Raw genomic sequence first — 19604 nt, 5'->3', positions numbered from 1 at the left:
CTGACTCCGAGATTGAAACCTGTTTTGAAAATATCTCCCAGGAGAACTGAATACCGGTTAAAAGACATCAGTAGATATTAGTTGCATACGTTAATCACCATTGACACTAAATTATGTTGTTCAATTCTGAGCTTTGCCCATTGAGTACTGGCCTAATATTTACAGTATGCTTGCATTATCAACTATTTAACTTCCACCAGATGATGAGACAGATGTGAATGATTTGTCTTCAAACAGATGAACGGAATTGCAGCGTTAAATCTCTTATGGGGGATTTTTTTTATGGAAATGAAAAAAATTAAATAGAGCTCACTTAATACATAAAAAAAATCCTAGTTTAATATAACATAACAGAAAGCAAAGTAACCTGGTGATTAGATTTGCTGGACAAAAGCCATGCATGTATCAGATTGAAGAGGTTTGGTTCAACCACTTCACCTTGGGTTAATTATAGAGGGAGGTGTTCTGTCATAAAATATAAACCAATAAAATGTCATTGTGCACACTTCATCAAAATATTCGTAGACAACAAACATATCACTTATCCCCACTATTTGTTGTTCAAAGACTGCCAATTAAAAATGAACAATTGCAGATTTTTGTATTCATTGTTGTATTCAGTTTACCTGTGTAGAGATGAGGTGCCAATTGACACTGGGTAATATTGCCTCACACATTTTGTTTTATCCCGTTTTGACTACTTTGTTTGGATGTTGGGCAAAGACATTTGTAAGCATTCCTCAACCCTCTTTTACTTTTGTCTTAAGTGTCAAGGCATTTGAAAAAAATATTTCTTTTGAGGTTTCTCTCCCATACTTTTGACTTTCTCCAACTAAAGTTACGATTACTTAACTACATTCAGGAATTTGATGACAAACCTAAATGCAGCATATTTGTAATACCTTCGTCGCTTTGCAGTTGATAGGCTCCTCATTTGTTTTTCCTTTTGTGGCGAGGACACAGCTGAGCAATTTTCCACCTTTGTCAGGTAGGTGCCAGCGCACTGAAATACTTTGGCTAGAGGCATGGATACTTCTCAAGAACATCCTTAGCACTAAAACTGGGTTGTTGTTGGGACCCGTAGCTTTCGCTGCATCCAATACGCTCAGACATTTCTTAATATCAGATGGCAGAAATCACCTACAAATGGCTTCTCATCGCGACTTGGCACCATTTCCTCTCGCATGCCCAAGCATCTATCCTTTGAGCCAGCCGTTTCTCATCTACATACTGCCAATCTTATCACCTGTGGCGGTCAAAGGTACAAGACGACTACCTGGTTCAGTTGAAGAGATTTCATGAAGTCTTGCATCTGAAGCTACCACGACTTAGTGACTGCAGTTATCAAAGTGGTTGCAGAATTTTATCTGCTCTTTTCTGTTATTGTAAAATATTTCATAAGTTTGACATTGAAGTTGACAAACTCCAAAACTTGGTTAGCCCTTTTTATTCTAACTTCAAAATCCAGTCCTTTTTTAGGTAAAAGGTATTTCTTCTGAAATTGATAAACAGTGGCAATATTTGTCGCTTGATTGCCTAACAGTGTATGAATCATTGAAAAGCATTACTATTGTAAATTGTCCTCCGGTGCAAATTTATTTAACTGAGTATAGGCGTCAAATTAAATTAGAACTTTCCCACCCTTTTAATAATTGTGGGGAACTGTCAAGGCAAACCTAATAGGAATTGACTCCTTAAAGAGGCCTATAAACATTCTGTTCTGTTTCCTGCAGCTGCTGCAAGCCCATTACACATGTTGGCAACCCATGCCTCCGCATCAGCGTCCCTTCCCACAAAACGCCAAAATGGAGACCAAGGAGAGCAGCCAGAGATTAAACGTATCAAAACAGAAGATGGAGAAAGTATACTTGTCGCTGTCAAAGTGGAAACCCCAGCTGTGGCTGCGAGTGTGCACAACAGCCAAAACTAAAGACTGGGGAATGGGAAAAGATGCTTAATTTCTATCAAATGCAAGGTGCCAAATGGACAAGTCTAACTTAACATCTAGAACTTCAGAATGTGTTGACTCGTTATGGGTTTAGGGGACCTGTATGAGTGACTGTAAATTGTAGCACTGAGAAACAGGAAGCCTTAAAACACAGGAATAAATTAAAATAAACTGAACAAATTTAATAAGTGACTCCCCTCATAAGAGGCTGTTCCTCCTGCTCAACTACCTCAGTGCTCACTGGGAAAGGGAGAGACGGGAAGGGCCACAGCTAGCCACGCACATCTGACGTTCTCCATCAGATACTTATAGACTTGAGCAGACCAGTGTGACGGCAGCATGGCAAGTGCTTACTGTACACCAGTTACAAAAGATTGTATATTACATAAAGGAAACAAAGGTTGGACCCATTTCCTACATCTGGCAGCTAGCCTTTAATGACCTACCTAATGCAGTTGTTAGTAAATATGCAGTATTTTGTTCATATGTGGAATTAGGATATTTCTGGGTGTATTTCATTTCTGCAGATGAAAATGGGGTTACTATCATTTCAGATCACTCCATTTTATATTTCAGAAGCTTTGGAATCACAACTGTTTTCGTACGTAAATTTAATTTTATGTTCAGTGAAAATGAATGTAGTTATGTTTTTTTAAATAACCAATGGAGTGGTTAAAAGTTTACTTCAGTCTGTTTAAATCCAGATAAATCTACTTTACACCTGCAGATTTTCATATTTTAACAGATTCCTGATGAATTTAATCAATTTTTATTAATGTGTAGTGATCAAATGCTTCGGGTTTGCATGTTTTGGGCAAGAAGCCAATGTAACTGAGCCGTTACCTGACCTAAATGAACAGCTATTAATTTGACCAGCGCTGCACTTACCTACTGCTTATTTGCTTTCTTTGCTTCTTTGTTACTTTGTGTTGACATTGGCTATTCCTGGCTTGGTTTTGCAGGCTATATTTCAAACAAAAAGAAGAAAAACACATTGCTGCAAACTGTTTATTTAAGAGGAGGAGAAAAAAAAGTGCATATCTGTTCTGGGCTATTGGGACCTGGTAACTGTTGCTAAAAATCAAACTGCGGAATAAAAACCTTGTTTAATTATGACGTCTATGTAGTCGGGGTTACGAATGTTCAAAATATGAACGGACACAAAATATATTTCATGATATGTATGTATCTACGAAGTCCATTTTTCTCCACTTCCAGCAGTTCAGTGGCTTTTGTTCACAAGGTAGCTGAGCTGCGTAGACCAGTCGGGTCCCGTGCTCAGTTCTAGGTCAGCTGAATTAGGTGACCTCTGTTGGTCCCTCTAGCGGATTTCATCACCCAGCTTCCCCAATCAATATTGATATCCAATGGACATTGCTTAACCAGTGGGCTTACCTGTGATGTCTCAGGGTTGGATAACCAAAGAAAAACCTTTTCTGTTTGACATCAATGAAGTGGCATAATACATTTGTTATAACCTTTAGCAGTTTACACATTAACTTGTGTTTATGTCTTTAGTGTAATTAAACAAAGATGCTTCACGAGTGCTTAGGAAAGCAAACTGAGCTACCTGTGGTGATATTGGAGCAGATGGCCAAAAGCTTAGTCGAAGAGAAGGATTTTAAGGAGGAAAGAGGGGCTGAGCATTTTAGAGAGGAAAATTAAGAAACGAGGGCACGAGTAGCTGAAATGATGAAACGGTGTCAAATACTGAAGTAGCCTGAATTAGATGAGTGCAGATATCTCAGGATTGTAGAACTGAAGGAGATTATAGAGAAAGGGATGCGATTCTGGAGGGATTTGGAAACAACGATGGAATTTTAAAATTGAGGCGTTGCTTGACCAGGCACCCAATGCAGCTTAGCAGGCAGGTTAGCTGAACTGGACTTGGTGAAAGTAAAACATGAACAGCAAAGTTTTGGATGATTTCAAGTTCAGCAGAATGGGGGAAACCAGCTAGAAGGATATTGAAATAGTCAAATCTGGAGGTGAAAAGGGCAGGGATGAGGTTTCAGCAAATGAGTTGAGGTGGGAGCAGAATCAGGCATTGTTATTTTCGTGGAAGTGAACTGTTTTTGTGATGGCGTGAATATGCCGTCGGAAGCCCATTTTGGAGTCAAATATGACACTAGGGCTGTAAATAGTGACTGAGTTGCTAGGAAGAGAGATGAAATTATTTGGGAACTGAGTTTGTAGTGGGCACCAAAGCAACTGCTTTGGTCTTCCCGGTATTTAATTGGAGGAGATTTCTGTACTGGATGTCAGACAGGCAGTCAATTAATCAGCATGCAAGAATTACCAGAGCTGGTGGTGAGGTAGGGCCAGGCATCATCAGTGTTCAAGTGAAAACTAATGCTGTGTTTTCAGATAGTGTCACGTTGGGGCAATGTATACGTGAGCAATAGGAAGGGGCTAAGAATAGGTCATCGTAGGACGCCACATATAATGGCATGGGTGCAGGAAGAGTTGTCATTACAAGTGATACTCTGCCTGTATAGACAGATTAGAACGGATGAGCGGAGTCCTGCCCAACTGGACAAAAGTGGGGAGGCACTAGAGGACGACGTAGCTAAGGCTGCAGACACGGAGGCTATTTCAAAATCACATTTGTGGTATTAAGGCCGTAAATAGGAATAAACGAAAATTGAAACGTAACCAAAGTTAAAATAGAACAATCTGATGCTGGTGGGATGACTGTAGCTTTGCTGCCATAATCTCGATCACTTGAATCGCTAGTTCAGGCGAGATCTGAATCCTTTGCTGTAAAAAGAAAATGATCGAGATAAATAAGCCATTAAGCCACCATTCTACTTGATGTCCACGTAGCATCAGAAACAAGATCTAGAATAGTTGGTCTGCCGACTGTCGGGGAGTGCAAGGACCCGTGACCTTTGGAAGAAGCAAAACTGGAAAGATAGGTAGATGTATATAAAGTAAAAGGATTGTTCAAGAGGTGAAGATTTAACCCATGTATTTACTGGCTAATAATTTTTTCATATTTTAAGCTATATGTGAAATAGTGAATCTTATTAAATTCGAGATAATTGTGTCCGAATGAAGATGCTTTAACTTCTGAATTTGTTGAACATTTCTAACACCAAATTACTTGGATAAGCTTTATAGATCATTCCATTGGTGTTCACAATATTGAATATGGCAAATCGCTTAATCTCGTAAGGTAGCACAGCTCTACAGCAGCCATGACATTGTTCGATGTTTCCTTTGTACGAGTCACTGCACTATTAAGTAATTATTTATATATGAAGCGCGTTGGTAATGTTTGTTTGAGAAGGGTGTGGAAAGATGTTCTAGGAATGTCAACCTTTCATCTGAAGAAGCACCTTCCTCTCCCTCTCTCCCCACCACCACCTTCACTATACTACAGTCTAAAGCAGCAATTGTCCACGGCTGGATTTTGAGGATATTTTAATTCTGTGAATCGCAATAGGACAGCCACGGTACAGCAGTAGATAACTTTGATAACATTCAAATTGGCATAATTCCCATGTGCTGTTCCTTTGCTGAAGTGATGTATTTCTCCAGGTGAGGACGGAAGCTGAAGGAATTCAGAACATCTGAGCTGAACAGCAGGATGTGAAAGCAGCAAGTTTGCCCACTAATATCTTTGTTTCCTTCTGGTAGATTTGGAAGATTTAATACAACTGGATTTAATGTTGCGCCCAAGCTCACTTTTAAAGCTGCATCAAGCTTGGCTGAATACCATTGATCAGCTAGATGCGAATTTCATTTGTTTGTCTTAACATCACAACCTTTACTGTGTGTGTTAATGTTGAGAATGACCTTGTAACCTGCTTTACTTCTTAGAACAGAATGAAAAGTTTGCTCTCTTTGCACTGCAACTGGACCTTAAAAGTTGTACAAGGAAGCTACAACATATTGGGATGATCAGTGTGGCTCGTGATATTCTGGTGGAAGGGGCAATCATCAATTTTCAGTTTGTGCTTCCCAAACATATAAAAGATTAATCAAATTTCTTACCTGCAGGCGACTGTGTGCAGATGCATCCTGTACTATAGGAGGACGGTAATTTTTTTTGTAAAATAACACAATACGGCAGATGCTAGAATCTGAAAAACAGAACGGACACTTCATGGACACTCATAATATCCTAATATCCAGCCTTCTGTATCCTCATTTACACTCCCTTTGTCCAATTCCACACCCCCTCATCCGCCACCACCATCCCAATCGTACAAATCTCTGCTGATTCTCTTTGCCCTCAGCTCGCCTACACTTGAAGCTTTGTCTCTTGATTCTCTGCAATATCAGCATCTGTGGGGAACGTGTCCGCTGCTGCAGGCTTGTTTAAGGGTTGTCACTAATAGGAACAACAATTTGATTGGACAGCAAAATATTAGCTGGAATTAATAATGTTTCAAATTCCACATTGCTTTATGGGAAGCAAGGAGGAAACGTTTAATAGGTATTAGCGAGTAGTTTAATATTTTAGCGGGCAGGTGGCTGAGCTGGACTCTTCTGTTGCACTTGAAGCTTGTTTCCCTTTTACTTCAGGGTACAGATTTTTAAAAATTGACAGGCATGTCTACCAGATTTATGAAGTTAAATTGAAAGAACTTTGTAACTGTGAATATAGATCTGAAGTTTGGCCTCCTGCAGGTGGAGGTAGGATATTATGGTTGGCACCTTGTATATTTCCAAAGTTGAATTCACTTTCCTTGGGATTGAAATGTTGTTCTTTAGTCCCTTCCTTCATTTCTCCCCCTGTAAATTAATGTATTATGCCATATCAAGTTATATATTTTGGTGATGCAGGAAGGTTAAGAGGGAGTTTGCGCAAATCTTTTTCAGACTTCTGCATTTCTATTCTTCAATCATCAAAACCCTGTAGCGAAGAAGGAGGCCATTCGGCCCGTCGAGTCTGCGCCGACAACAATCTCACTAAAGCCCTATTCCTGTACTCCACACGTTCATCTCGCTAATCCTCTAACCTACGCACCCCGGGACACTAAAGGGCAATTTAGCATGGCCAATCAAGCTAACCCGCACATCTTTGGACTATGGGAGGAAACCCACGCAGAAACAGGGGGAATGTGCAGATTCCATACAATGACCCAAGCTGGCAATCAATCCCAGGGCCCTGGAGCTGAGAGGCAGCAGTGCTAATCACTGTGCCACCCAGTCAACAGATGAGTAAAAATAGGTCAGCAATGGCCCAGATTTTTGTTTTGTAATAAGGTGCCTAACATTCTGCTCATTGCATCCCCTAACGCTGCAGAAATTGAGAAGTAAATGCATTTTGCTTAAGTTCTCAAGTTTTAAGTTTTCAACATACTCACGGTGTAACATACTGTGCTACTTGCGGTATTTCTGGAGGTTATAGAGATCACTTGTATGGGAAATGGTGAGGGGAGGGGGAGTTGATATGCTGCAGTGGCAGATGTGGTTTTGAAGTTATGGAGAAGGTGCATCACTAAATCTGAATAAGGTAAGTTTACTATTATTTAATCTTTGTTAAATAGGCAGTAGCAGTTATTGATAATGGGTTTTTAAATTTTCAAAGACTTAATTCTCCAACCTTCATACTACCAATATGACTGTGGATTTACCAAAAACTTTACAGAACAGGAAAGAAGTTCACTGGAACTACTGCACAATTGTACTTTACAGAAGTGTACATGTTTCATGTGGGCACTTCATAAATGACCCTCAAAGCCAACAAAGTAAGCCTTTATCCCATCTGGCAGGACTTCAACCCACGTCTCCAAGATTAAAGCATTTTAATGCGTCAAATGTTTTTTGAACATCTGTTTGACTCGTGCAAATAATGCTTTGGTTGAATCTGGAACCCAGACAGTGAAAATGCTTCCGATGTTTTACTGCGTCTAAACAACTGCTGACCAGATCTTTGAACATGACAGAAATGGTGACTGTCAAAGCGTTGTGCTGGTTATTAAGGTAAATGAAAGGGGAGTAGTGTGTGGAGTGGGGCAGCTAGGCACACTGTCTTAATGTTTTTGTAGGAAATTGAAGATAAACGAACGTTTAGATTTCATCTGAGAAGCAAGATGCTAAGCCATGCTCTTTTCCCTCCAGGAAGGGATGAGTAACCTTGAACAATTCTCAGTACAGCTACTACTCAGCAGTACTGAGATTACACATTTCCTTTCATAGGTCCCTTTCGTCTGTCTGGATTTGCAGCAGGCACAGACCGTTGTAAAGGCCCAACAGTGCTATTTTAATGCCATTCGTGGAGGATACAAGCTCAGGGCGACTTATAATTTGCCATGAAAAGTTTGCATAGGAAAACAGAAAATATTAATTTTGAAATAGAGGAATGTTATTCCATGTTGATGTTAAAGATTCTTGGGGAGAGAGGTGGAGGAAATTTTACTTTACATTTAACACAAATTGACCTTGACCTATTGATTGTTTGTGGATATTAATTGCTCAGTACAGACATTCTGGAACATGGCCTCACCAAAAATGTAATGTTTGCATTTGACCCAACGTAAAGGGAGAAAACTACATTAGCTATAAGCTCAGTGTAGTGGACTTGAAGGAGATTCCTGTTTAAAAAAAAGCTGATGCACTGTCATCTTTTTTGAACACTGGAACAAAGCAATCTCAAATGCAGATTACTAACCAGATGCAGCTTTTTAACACTGGGATTATGTGGCCATTCAGAAGTTGTTCTGATCAGCCCACTTCCTCTTGCAAAGCCAAAAGTAGTTTCACTTCAAATTTTTCTGGAAAATTATAATTTTAGCTCAACAGTAAATGTAGGAAAAATATTTTTGAATGGTGTAAATGTATACAGAAGATGCCAAATTTGTGCTGTTTACCACTTTAGCAGTGGAACAGAACAGGCATTTTAAATCAGCATGATTTATTTATTTTGTTGTGACAGGAGACCAGTGTTATACAATGTACATTTGCAATAATTTGACTCCAGTCAAATGAAGAACAAGGTAACTTGTATATTCACTTTTAAAATAATTGTGGGTGTCTTCGCGTGAAATAAAACACCAATATGAGCAACTGAACTTAATCTTGTTTGAGGGTTACAAAACTGAATCTTGCTCAAGGTTATGGATACTTGCAGGTGGTTAAATATATTTCACACTCGAGTGTTTATTTGGAAACCCATTGGATAACGTACTTGCATTTTATTTTAACTTGGTCATGAACTCATTTGAAATAATTTGACTAATAATAGCCTTCAAACGGAACTTTAACTGAGCACCACAAGTTAGTGAACTTTCTGATGTGTATGAATTTAAATTTAATCCCATAGAGAGTAAAACACCTAAGTATTTATAAAAGCTGATCCAAATATTTCCCAGGGCTGTCGCAATTAAATGACAGACCAATCACTGCAAAATAAAAAATTCCTCTTGTTCTCCCATCGTTGCTGTTGTAATAACTACGCCGGCGTGAGTGCGATTCCTTCCCTCGTAATTTGAATTGCTAAGGCACAAGTTTGAAACCTTGTAAACATTCACCAGGTTTACATCAAATTGTAAAGACTAACATAGAGAATCAGAGTTAGTCATTTGGTCCCTTGAACTTGCTGCGCCGTTCAACTAAACCATAGCTGCTCATCTACTGCAACACCATTTTCATGTACTATCTCTGTGTCCCTTAGTATCTTTAATATCTAAAGATTGTCGATCTCTACTTGATAACTGAGCCTCCACAGCCCCCCTTAAATAGAGAATTCCAAGATTCACTACCCTCCTGAGTGAAGCATATGTGAACATAATTTCATCAATCTTCATGGTGTGAGGATAAGGAAGAGAATAATAGGCAAAGCCCTTTGTAATAGTTTTGAGCCTTGAAGACACTGGATTACCTCCAGGGTAATTAGTAGTTATTACTTGTCAGTGCAGGTGTTGTTTCAGCACTTGAATTCGCTTGTATTACTTGCACTTGCGTTCTCAGCAGTTTTTTAATGTTTAAAGGAAATCTCTCAGTTTAGGTTTAAACATTTTGATGAGGGTATTAGGATGAGGTGATCAATTCATAGAACAAACTCTTGTGTGTGATTTTCCAATCAAAGACTTGTGGAATCTCTAGCGTAGAATCTGTATCAAGTACTGTTACTTTTTGCAGACAGCATGACGGTTGTTTTTGTGACTATCCCATTTCTGCAAGTTTAAAAGCAGAAGCTAGAAGTAAAGAGTATGCTTTGAGGACAGAATGAATGACCGCAAGTAACCCACCACAAACACTAGAACACTCCCAGGAAGTTCCCCCAATAACTACAAGCAATCCTGTCTAATGGAGACAGAAGAACATTGGCAGAAATAACCTGAATTCTTGCTTACACAAGATTAGGCTCTTGGTTCCGTTCAAGTAACTGAATAACTATTACCAGCTTTCTCCAACTCCACTTCCGGGCTTAGGGTGAGCGGCAAGGGAGTGTGCAGTGAAATAATACAAGTGTTATCCTTTTACATAAAGCTATCTCCCAAAGTCTGTGGTTATAGTTTGTTTGCATTAATTAGAAAAATGGAACCCTGTCTGGCATGTTGCTATGAGGTCAGGCTCTTGTGAATCGGAGCAGAGGAATTGATTCAAAATAGGAGAGAAAGTGAGAAACCACAAGTCAGTTCGCCTGACATTTCCCATTGGAAAAACGATCCAAATCCGTTATTGAAGGGTGATAACAGGGCACTTAGAAAATCACAGACAACAGTCAGTTTGATTAAATGAAAGGGGAAATAGTATTTGATATCAATTGGAATTTTTTTGAAGATGTAAAAGAAGAGTAGATATTGGGGAACCGGTGGATGTAATCAAAATGGAGGTTTGTAGTATTGGGATAACAGAATTGGTTAAAGAGAAGAAAACAATAGGAATAAAATGGCTGTTTACCGATGAGGCTGTTACTAGTTGAATTAGTTCAGAAGCTTCAACTATTTACATTAATGACTGAAAGGACGTACTGTTATGAAGAGGAGAGAGATGTAGACAAGTTAGTTGAAGCAAAAAGCTGGCAGATGGAGTATAATGTGAAAGAGTTCACTTTTTTTGGAAAACAATGTTTTCTGTGGAAACGATCCAAAAGTCGCAGTGACCTGAAGGACCTCAGGCAGTTAGCGTGCAAAATATATTTAAAAAGACCACGGACTTAAAGAAATTCTCAGCATGTCCGCACCCCCCACCTCCACAACAAACACAAAATTGGAAAGAGTAGAAAAATAGGACTTCATTTTTATGGTGAGAAACTTGTGTGTTGATTTTCAGAGGGATTTTGGTGTCCTTGTACAAAAACACAGGCCCAAAATTTCCAATCAGAGTCAACCCACGTGTCCAACGCTGATCAAATGGAAATCTACCCACTTAACTGCAAATGTTGAAAATCTACCTCCAATACGTAGCGCAGAAGAATTCCCTTAGTGCAGAAATCCCGAGAGTAGTGAAGAGAATGCATCCCCTTTTTGTGGTACCAGCTGCCATATTCTTGACGAGTGCTTAAAAGTCCCCAAGTTTCTTTGGGTGTCAGTACATAAGTGAATGGTTTGTGTGTAAGTGGATGGGATGATTGTCAGTTGTATAGTAGTCCTACACTAGGATTTCCTGGTTAACTTCAAGTAAGTAAGTCAGAATTGTGCAAAGTGTTTGAATCTTGATTCAAGAGACCTTTTCAGAGGGTCTAAGGGACCAGGGGAATTGCCCATTGAAAGTTCGAGCATCCTGGGAAATTCCCAGTCATTTTTCCAGGCTTCTGTGTTTCCATAAGCACACTTTGGGTCGTTTGTCCAGTTTCTTACAACCTGGAGACAAGCTCTGGACTACTAAGTGAACATGCGACTACAGCAAGCAACTAGGAAGGCAAATAGTATGTTTTATTGCAAGGGGTTTAGAGCGAGAGTAATGAAGCCTTACTGTAATTATATAAAGCTTTTCGGAGATCAACCCTGTGGTCTCAATTTTGTCCTCTGCGCTTAAAGTAAAATGTGCAACAAAATCGAGTTCCTGTGATGAGGGTTGTTGGTATAAAGAGAGATTGAGTAGAATGCTTATAGTCTCTGGGCTTTAAAAAAGTGAGGGGGCAATCTAATTGAAACACAAAATATTCTGTGAGATTTCTGCAGAGATAGAGGTTGTTTTACTTGGCTGGAGAGCCCAATAATCAGGATCTTAATCTCAGGGTAAGGAGATGTCCATTTCAGACAGATGAGCTTTTTCTCTCCTAGCTGTGAATCTTTGCAATTCTCTATCCCAGAGGATGTTCAGTTACTGTACGTGTTCAAGGCAGGCATTAATAGACTAAGGGAATTGAGGGATACGGCAGATTGGGCCAGAAAGCGGGGTTGAGGTTGAGGATCAAACATGCTTTTATTAGATGGTGGAGGAGTTTCAAGGGACTGGATGTTTTTATTGATGTATATTACCATTGGTTTCCCAAACAAATGATAAACTTTTCCAGGTAAATCCGAACTCTGATAGTTAAAATGCATGCGTCATTGTTGTGTTTTAGACATTTTTACATTACCAAGTGTTTTAAAATATGATTTTGCTTTTTTTTAAAACAAGCATTGAGTTGGACAGAGGATGGATGGTCTGTCAATCATTCTCAAAGGTGAGTCAGCATTTGTAGACACATTGTTCAAATCACTAACCTGCCTTTGTAGTTCTACATCTACTGACTGCATTAAACATCTTTATTTTTATTTACTAGTGTCACAAGTAGGCTTATATTAACACTGCAACGAAGTTACTGTGAAAATCCCCTAGTCGCCACACTCCAGCGCCTACTCTGTACACAAGGGAGAACTTAGCACAGTTAATGCACTTAACCAGCACGTCTTTTGGACTGTGTACTTCAGCCGTTTCAGATATTTGGGTCATTAAATATTAAATCAAAAATGGAATTAATTTGTATTTTGAAGTTTAATTGGCTATAAGTGAATTACCTGCTCTTCAAATTGTGATGAGTTCTTAATCCTTAAATAAAGAGCGCACAATTCTGCTTCACTTCACTGTGAAGAACAGCACTTCCACAATGCGTTACTGCATAGAACCATAGACAGTTACGGCTCAGAAACAGGCCTTTTGGCCCTTCTGGTCTGTGCCGAACCACTTTTTCTGCCTAGTCCCACTGACTTGCACTTGAAACATATCCCTCCACACCCTTCTCATCCATCTACCTGTCCAAGTTTTTCTTAAATGTTAAAAGTGAGCCCTCCTTCACTACTTCATCTGGCAGCTCATTCCTCACTCCCACCGCTGTGTGAAGAAGCCCGCCCAATATTCCCCTTAAACTTTTCACCCTTGACCCACGTCCTCTAGTTTTTTTTCTCCTATCCTCGGTGGAAAAAGCCTGCTTGCATTCACCCTATCTATACCCATCATAATTTTATACACCTCTATCAAATATCCCCTTGTTCTTCTACGCTCGAGGCAATGAAGTTCTAACCTGTTCAACCTTTCTCTGTAACTCGGTTTCTCAAGTCCCGGCAACATCCTTGTAAACCTTCTCTGCACTCTTTGAACCTTATTAATATATTTCTTGTAATTAGGTGACCAAAACCGCGCACGATACTCTAAATTCAGCCTCCTTTCAGACAACCAATGACTAACCGCTTGTGCATTGCAGCATGAAGTCTTTGACAAAAATGTAAAGGTATCTGAGTTCTTAACATAAGAGCTCTCCCCATGATTCATATGGTTAACTTTAGATAAGTTGGAATGTCATCTTTGGTGGGGATGTAGAAGGGGAACACTGGCCTGTAGGAGCAGAAAAAAGGAATTGAAATACTCCCACTTTGCAAGCAGTTTGATGTTGTACTTCTTTCACCCACTGACAGCAAGGAAGCTTTTTAAACCATTTTAGTAAGCTTTGCATACTAATTTATATCAGCTATGTGATTTGTGCAAAGTAATTTTTTATCAGTATTTCTTGCTGTGATAATAATGATCGATGCAAATTTGGGCACAGAATGAAGTGGCATATGACTCTTAACTTTGCACAGTAAAAGCTTAGTCTTTTATTGAACTAGAAGTTGCTTCATTTCTGTTTTAAATGTGCATAAGTGCACCTTTTGAATATGGTGAGGGTTCTTAATCTAGGCTGCCATTCCAAGTTGAGTAATGATCCATTTTGGTAGGAAGAGTACGAAGAGGCAATACAAAATAAGGGATAAAATTCTTGGAGTGCAGGAGCAGTGTGAGCTGGTTGTATACGTGCATAGGTCGTTGAAGATAGCAGGTGGAGAGAGCAGTTAATAAAGCATATTTTACGGGCTTAATGGGGCACCACATAGAACACAAGAGCAAGACACTAATTAGACCTCAGCTGAAATACTGTGCATAGTTCTGGGCGCCACACTATTTGGGGGGCGGGGGGAGTGAACACATTGTAAACCTCTTCTGCGCTCTTTCCAAAGTAAAAAGTTTATTTTAGTCACAAGTAAGGCTTATATTAAAGCTGCAATGAAGTTACTGTGAAAATTCCCTCAGTCGCCTCCTTCTGATGCCTGTTCGTGTCAGTGCACCTAACCAGCACGTCTTTCCGAGCGGGAGGAAACCCACCCAGACACTGGGAGAACGTGCAAACTCCACATAGACAGTGACCCAAGCTGGGAATTGAACCCAGGCCCTGGCACTGTGAGACAGCAGTGCCAACCACTATGCCATCATACCGCCCAAGAATTACAAGAATAGCTCCAGGAATGAGAAACTGCAGTTATTAGGACAGACTGGAGGGGTTGGGATTGTTCTGCTAGTAAAGACTAAGGAGGTTAGATGCTTAAAATCACGAGGGAACTGGAAAGAGTAGATAGGGAGAAAATGTTCCCACTCATAAAAATATTAAGAACGAGAGGGCGCAGATTTAGTCATTTGCAGAAGAAGTGAATGCGATGCGAGGAAAAACCCTTCTCTCCCAGCAAGTGGTTCGGATCTGGAACGCTCAGCCGGGAAGCGCGGTGGAGGTCGGTTCAATCATAACAGTCAAGAAGACGTTACGTGCAAGGGTACAGAGAATAATCGTGGAACGGCACTAAGAGTGGATCGAGGTGTGTTGCCAAGAAAATGCCGTAGGAGTTCAAGTCATGGCCACAGCAAACCACACGTGGCAAATGAACATAAATGGATCTTCCAGCAAAAAGGATGAAATGTAAACTTGGTTTCAAGGAATTCACGCCGAAGATGCCCAAGACCAAATACCTCATCAAAATGGGAACTGGCGTGTGAGCTTGAGAAACGTATGAGAGTGGGTCCTCAACTGTCAGCATGATTACATTGCATTTCTGGTGACAATGAGTACATGCAGTTAACGAGGCCAAATGAAACCCCTGAGTCCAGCAAAGATTTCAGAGCAATAGCTAATTGGTGTAGCTGTTTTGTGGAACAAAAATATCTGGTCGTGTGGCAGAAAACCAAGATCGCTCCAACAGCCAAAAGACCTCGGTGCCTAAATTTACAATTTCTAGCGGATTGGACAGCAGCAAAAACACAAATACCGATTACATCAGGTCAGTGTGGATAATATATCCATTCAGCTTGTGTCCAGCAACCAAACGAGTGGAAAAAAAGTTCAATAGTTCTAGTGAAAACCACAGGACATGAGGGTAAGATTCATAATGGTACTGCCTTGCATAGACAAAGGGATCAAATGAAGTCTCGGTCATTCTCCAAATGTATGTTTAAAAAAAAATTCCCTGCAGAAGATGTTGTTTATAGCAACAGTTGGGTGGATGAGGATGGAGTGAAGTTACAGATCGATAATTTGTGGCCTACATAATGAATGCCAATTACTAGTGAGAGATGTTCAGATCCTATATAACCAATGAAACCGAGAGAGCCCTGTGAACTAAAAAAAACACTGCATTTGTACCAGGAGGTTTAACGTCTGTAGTTCAACCTTTCGAACGAAGCCATTCAAGAGTCACGTTCATCTCAATGCAAAAGGTATATGGTTGGTGAAGAAAGAACTTCCACTGTGGAAATATGTTCACTTCCACCACTTGATTTGTGTAGTTTGTCATCAAATCGGAGATGCTATTAATGTTATAAAAGGTATACTTGTTGAGCAGGAAGGTCAGGAACTTCCACTTCTGACAAACCTCAGACATTTTTTCCATGCTCAGTTTGGCAGTGTAAGCTGTTTTATTTGACTTATTGTCACATGCATTGATTTACAATGAGAACTATTGTTTCTTGTGTGCTATACAGACAAAACATACCATACATAAAGGAAAGGAGAGGGTGCGGAATGTAACGTTACAGTCATAGCTGGGATGTAGAGAACAGGCCAAGAATTAGTCCATTATGCTGAATAGCTAATTAAAAACAGCATGAAAACCCAGGTGCGTGGGAGCAGGATGCCTTAGCCAGCAAGTATCTCAAGCAACCCCTAAGACAGGGGTCCCAAAAGGAAATTCCAGGTAAGAGACAAGGACAGGTCCAGTGAAGGTGCGGGGAAGCCAAGAAACAGGCTCCAATTGGAGGAAGAGCTGAAAGTTGAATCAGTGGCACTTGCCGTTGAGAAAATGCATCCAATTGGAGCTGCAGGATTTGTTTGGTGCAGACATAGCTCTGAAGTTGTGCTTGAGTTGGGGTTTGGATGCATACTTGGGAATCCAAGAAAAGAGAGAGCCTGGAGATGAGATTTAAATACTGCAAGGTAAGCTGTCATTGAAACCATCCCAGGAGTAACCTTTCTGTACAGAATTCCAACATTCCAAGGATGAAAATTGGAAACCCTTGAGATGGAGCTTCAGTGAAATTGATTGACTTGAGCGTTACCAATGCCTGGTTGGTTTGTTCAGAAATCTATGGACTCTGCCTTGATCACATCTGTTATTTGTGTAATGAAGTGTGTTCAACCACAATTGGCTTATTGGCATACATTTCATACTTAACTGAAAGATTATAGTCTAAGTTAGGTATTGTGAATTTTTATCTTTCTGCCCTTGCATGGTAAAGCTTACTTATATTTGTTTGACAATTGTGGAATCTTGTGATTTTTTTTCAACCATAGTATCTTGTCTCTCAATGTTTTGTTTAAAACCGACAAAGTTTATTTAGTCCCCAGCAGGATTTCCAGAAAGTTAAGATCTGGCAAAGGATCATAAAATATCCAATGGTATGGATGTAATGGAGTGATAATTCTGAAAAAAAAAATCAATCTGTTTTAGAGTTGGATCCGTATGCTGCAATGAGATTTGACATTCCTTGTAGAGAATGGAGATTGCGTATGTTCCATCCAGCTTCAATCTGATATTTTGAAGTTCTTGGGCTGAGAACGGACCTAGTGATCCTGCATAAAAAGAAAAACAAAGGAACGAATCATCACAGTTAAAGGTTCCAGAGAGAGAGGGCGGAGGCACAAAATTTCATGGGTTTCAAACAAATAAAAATAAGCTTTACTACGCAAGATCAGAAGAATAAAACAAGATTGTACCTGGTATCATTGTAGTTATGATTCTGTTGTAAATAGAGACCAATAACTTCCTGTTTAAAGACCAAGTTTGAGATTCAAGGCAGTTACAAAGAGAAACTCAAAAATAAATTACAAAATGAGAAATATAATTTACAAAATCTATTTTACGTTCCAACATACCTCATAGTTAAAGTACAAGGTATGTGAATTAACAAGCCAATTGTTGAACAAACCTCATTACACACAAGTAACAGATGTGACCAAGGCAGAGTCCATGGATTTCTGAACAAACCAACCAGGCATTGGTAATGCTCAAGTAAACCAATCTCACTGAAGCTCCATCTCTCTGTCTCAAAAGGTTCCAATCTTAATTTTTGAGGATTGTGTGTTGGAATTCTATACATAAGTTGCTCCAGAAGAAAGAGCAGAGAAAGGATAAAAGCAGGAAAAGAGCTGTGATTGGCATCCTTTAAGTAACTGGCGAACCCTGAAAATCGAGGAAGGCAGCAGAACATTGGTGACTTCATGCTGCACACTGTAGGGGCAAAGGCACCTTTTTTGGAACAGAAGCATTCTGCTCAGTGCAGCGGAAGAGCTTAAGTTGCACTTGAGTTAGTACTGGACTGCAGACTTGAGAACAGGGTGTTGGGAAATGAGATTGAAACATGGAGAGTGGCATTGAGGGCATCTGAGTGGCATTGACTGAGAATTCCAGGTGAGATCTTAAGTGAAGATTGGAATTCCTCACGAGGGAAACAGTTCCAACAAGATTGGTTGGCTCAGCAGTACTACTATCACGGTAGATAATTCCACAAGGGAATCTGTTAGTTACATCTACCATTTAGTGTACAACATGCAGTGACTTTGCGGGTTTGCCTGTCAATTCACATGTACTCCCATTTTATTCCTGAATGTTGAAATATAAAATAGATTTGGAAATTGTTTTACATTTCTCATCTTGTAATTTATTTTTGAGTTTCTCTTCACAAGTGCCTTGAATCTCAAACTTTATCTTGAAACAGGAAGGTATTAATCTTTGGAACAGGATCATATCCACAGTGATGCCAATAGCCAAAGTGAATGAGAACAAACATGAACTCTCCACGCTGGAACTTGAAGACGATGAATTTGACAATTCTAGAACATTGTTTTAAAGGTACTGTACGCTTGTAGAAGTGATTCATTCAATAAAACGTTCATTGATTTAATTGGAACTATTGGCGATGTTTGTTTTTGTCACCTTTCACCACCAGCAGTTCACATTTTATACTCGCCAAAAACGAGGTGTGTTTGCAAGCCAAACTTATCACTCATTTTGCAAAATGGCCCGCAGCAGGAGTGTGAAGACGGATGGCCCACTAACAATCTTTTGGCTACATCTTCCAGGTGCACCAATCTGACATTATTCAGGCTTGGACACCATACCTCAGGATATATTGACCAAAATATAGATTCACCATTGTTATAATCTCAGTACAGATCAATAATTCTTAGTTTACAGTAGATGGAATGTGAAATTCCAGTTAGTTACTTACAGAATAAAGCCATAGTTAGTATTACCTCAATGTCTCACCACCCGCTGCACAAAGCCTCCCCTCCCACCAGACCACCTCCCTGTTTTCTCCATCCCCTCCCTACCCCTCCCCTCCCCCGCCCCACCTCCTCCCCCCACCACCACCCCCCAACCACATCCTGTTTTCTCCATCCCTTCCTTACCCACCCCTCCCCTCCCCTCCCCTCTCTTCCCCAAATTGCCCCCGCCTCCCCCCCACCCACTCTTTCTCCCTCTCCTTGCCTCCTCCCCCTCCCCCTCCTCTCCTCACCCTCCCTCCCCCTCCTCTCCCTCCCCTCCCCTCCCTCCCTCCCCCCCTCCCCTCCCCTCCCTCCCTCCCCCCCTCCCCTCCCTCCCTCCCCCTCTCCCCTCCCTCCCTTCCCCTCCGGCCCTCCCCGTCTCCCTCCCTCCCCTCTCCCCTCCCCCTCTCCCCTCTCCCCTCCCTCCCTCCCTCCCTCCCTCCCTCCCTCCCTCTCCCTCCCCCCCCTCTCCTCTCCCTCCCTCCCCTCTCCTCTCCCTCCCTCCCCCTCTCCTCTCCCTCCCTCCCCCTCTCCTCTCCCTCCCTCCCCCTCTCCCCTCCCCTCCTCCCTCCCCCTCTTCCCTCCCTCCCTCCCCACCTCTTCCCTCCCTCCCCCTCTCCCCTCCCTCCCTCCATTTCCCCCTCCTCCCTCCCTCCACCTCTCCCCCCTCCCTCCTCTCTTCCCCTCCCTCCCTTCCCCTCTCCCCTC

General features: G+C 40.9%; 1 protein-coding gene across 3 annotated transcripts in view; it reads left to right on the top strand.

Annotated features, from left to right (window-relative positions):
• Nucleotides 1-12490, top strand: part of foxk2b (forkhead box K2b) — a 103101-nt gene extending 90611 nt beyond the window's left edge. The window contains exons 9-10 of one of the 3 annotated variants that reach the window (XR_013889126.1): nucleotides 1734-2348; nucleotides 12473-12490. Coding sequence is in view for 1 of the 3 variants with exons in the window: in XM_080209038.1 (XP_080065164.1) it covers nucleotides 1734-1930 (197 nt within the window). In the remaining 2 variants the exon portion in view is untranslated. Of the gene's footprint in view, nucleotides 1-1733; nucleotides 3065-12472 lie in introns of those variants that run through there. The other 2 variants (XR_013889125.1, XM_080209038.1) reach the window with 2 other exon arrangements.
• Nucleotides 12491-19604: the final 7114 nt, after the last annotated feature.

The sequence above is a fragment of the Carcharhinus amblyrhynchos genome, chromosome 21, assembly GCF_965287045.1.
Source record: "Carcharhinus amblyrhynchos chromosome 21, sCarAmb.v2.hapA, whole genome shotgun sequence".
Taxonomy (NCBI): Eukaryota; Metazoa; Chordata; class Chondrichthyes; order Carcharhiniformes; family Carcharhinidae; genus Carcharhinus; species Carcharhinus amblyrhynchos.
The sequence above is the reverse complement of the archived record's forward strand: the minus strand, read 5'-3'. Positions and strand labels throughout refer to the sequence as shown.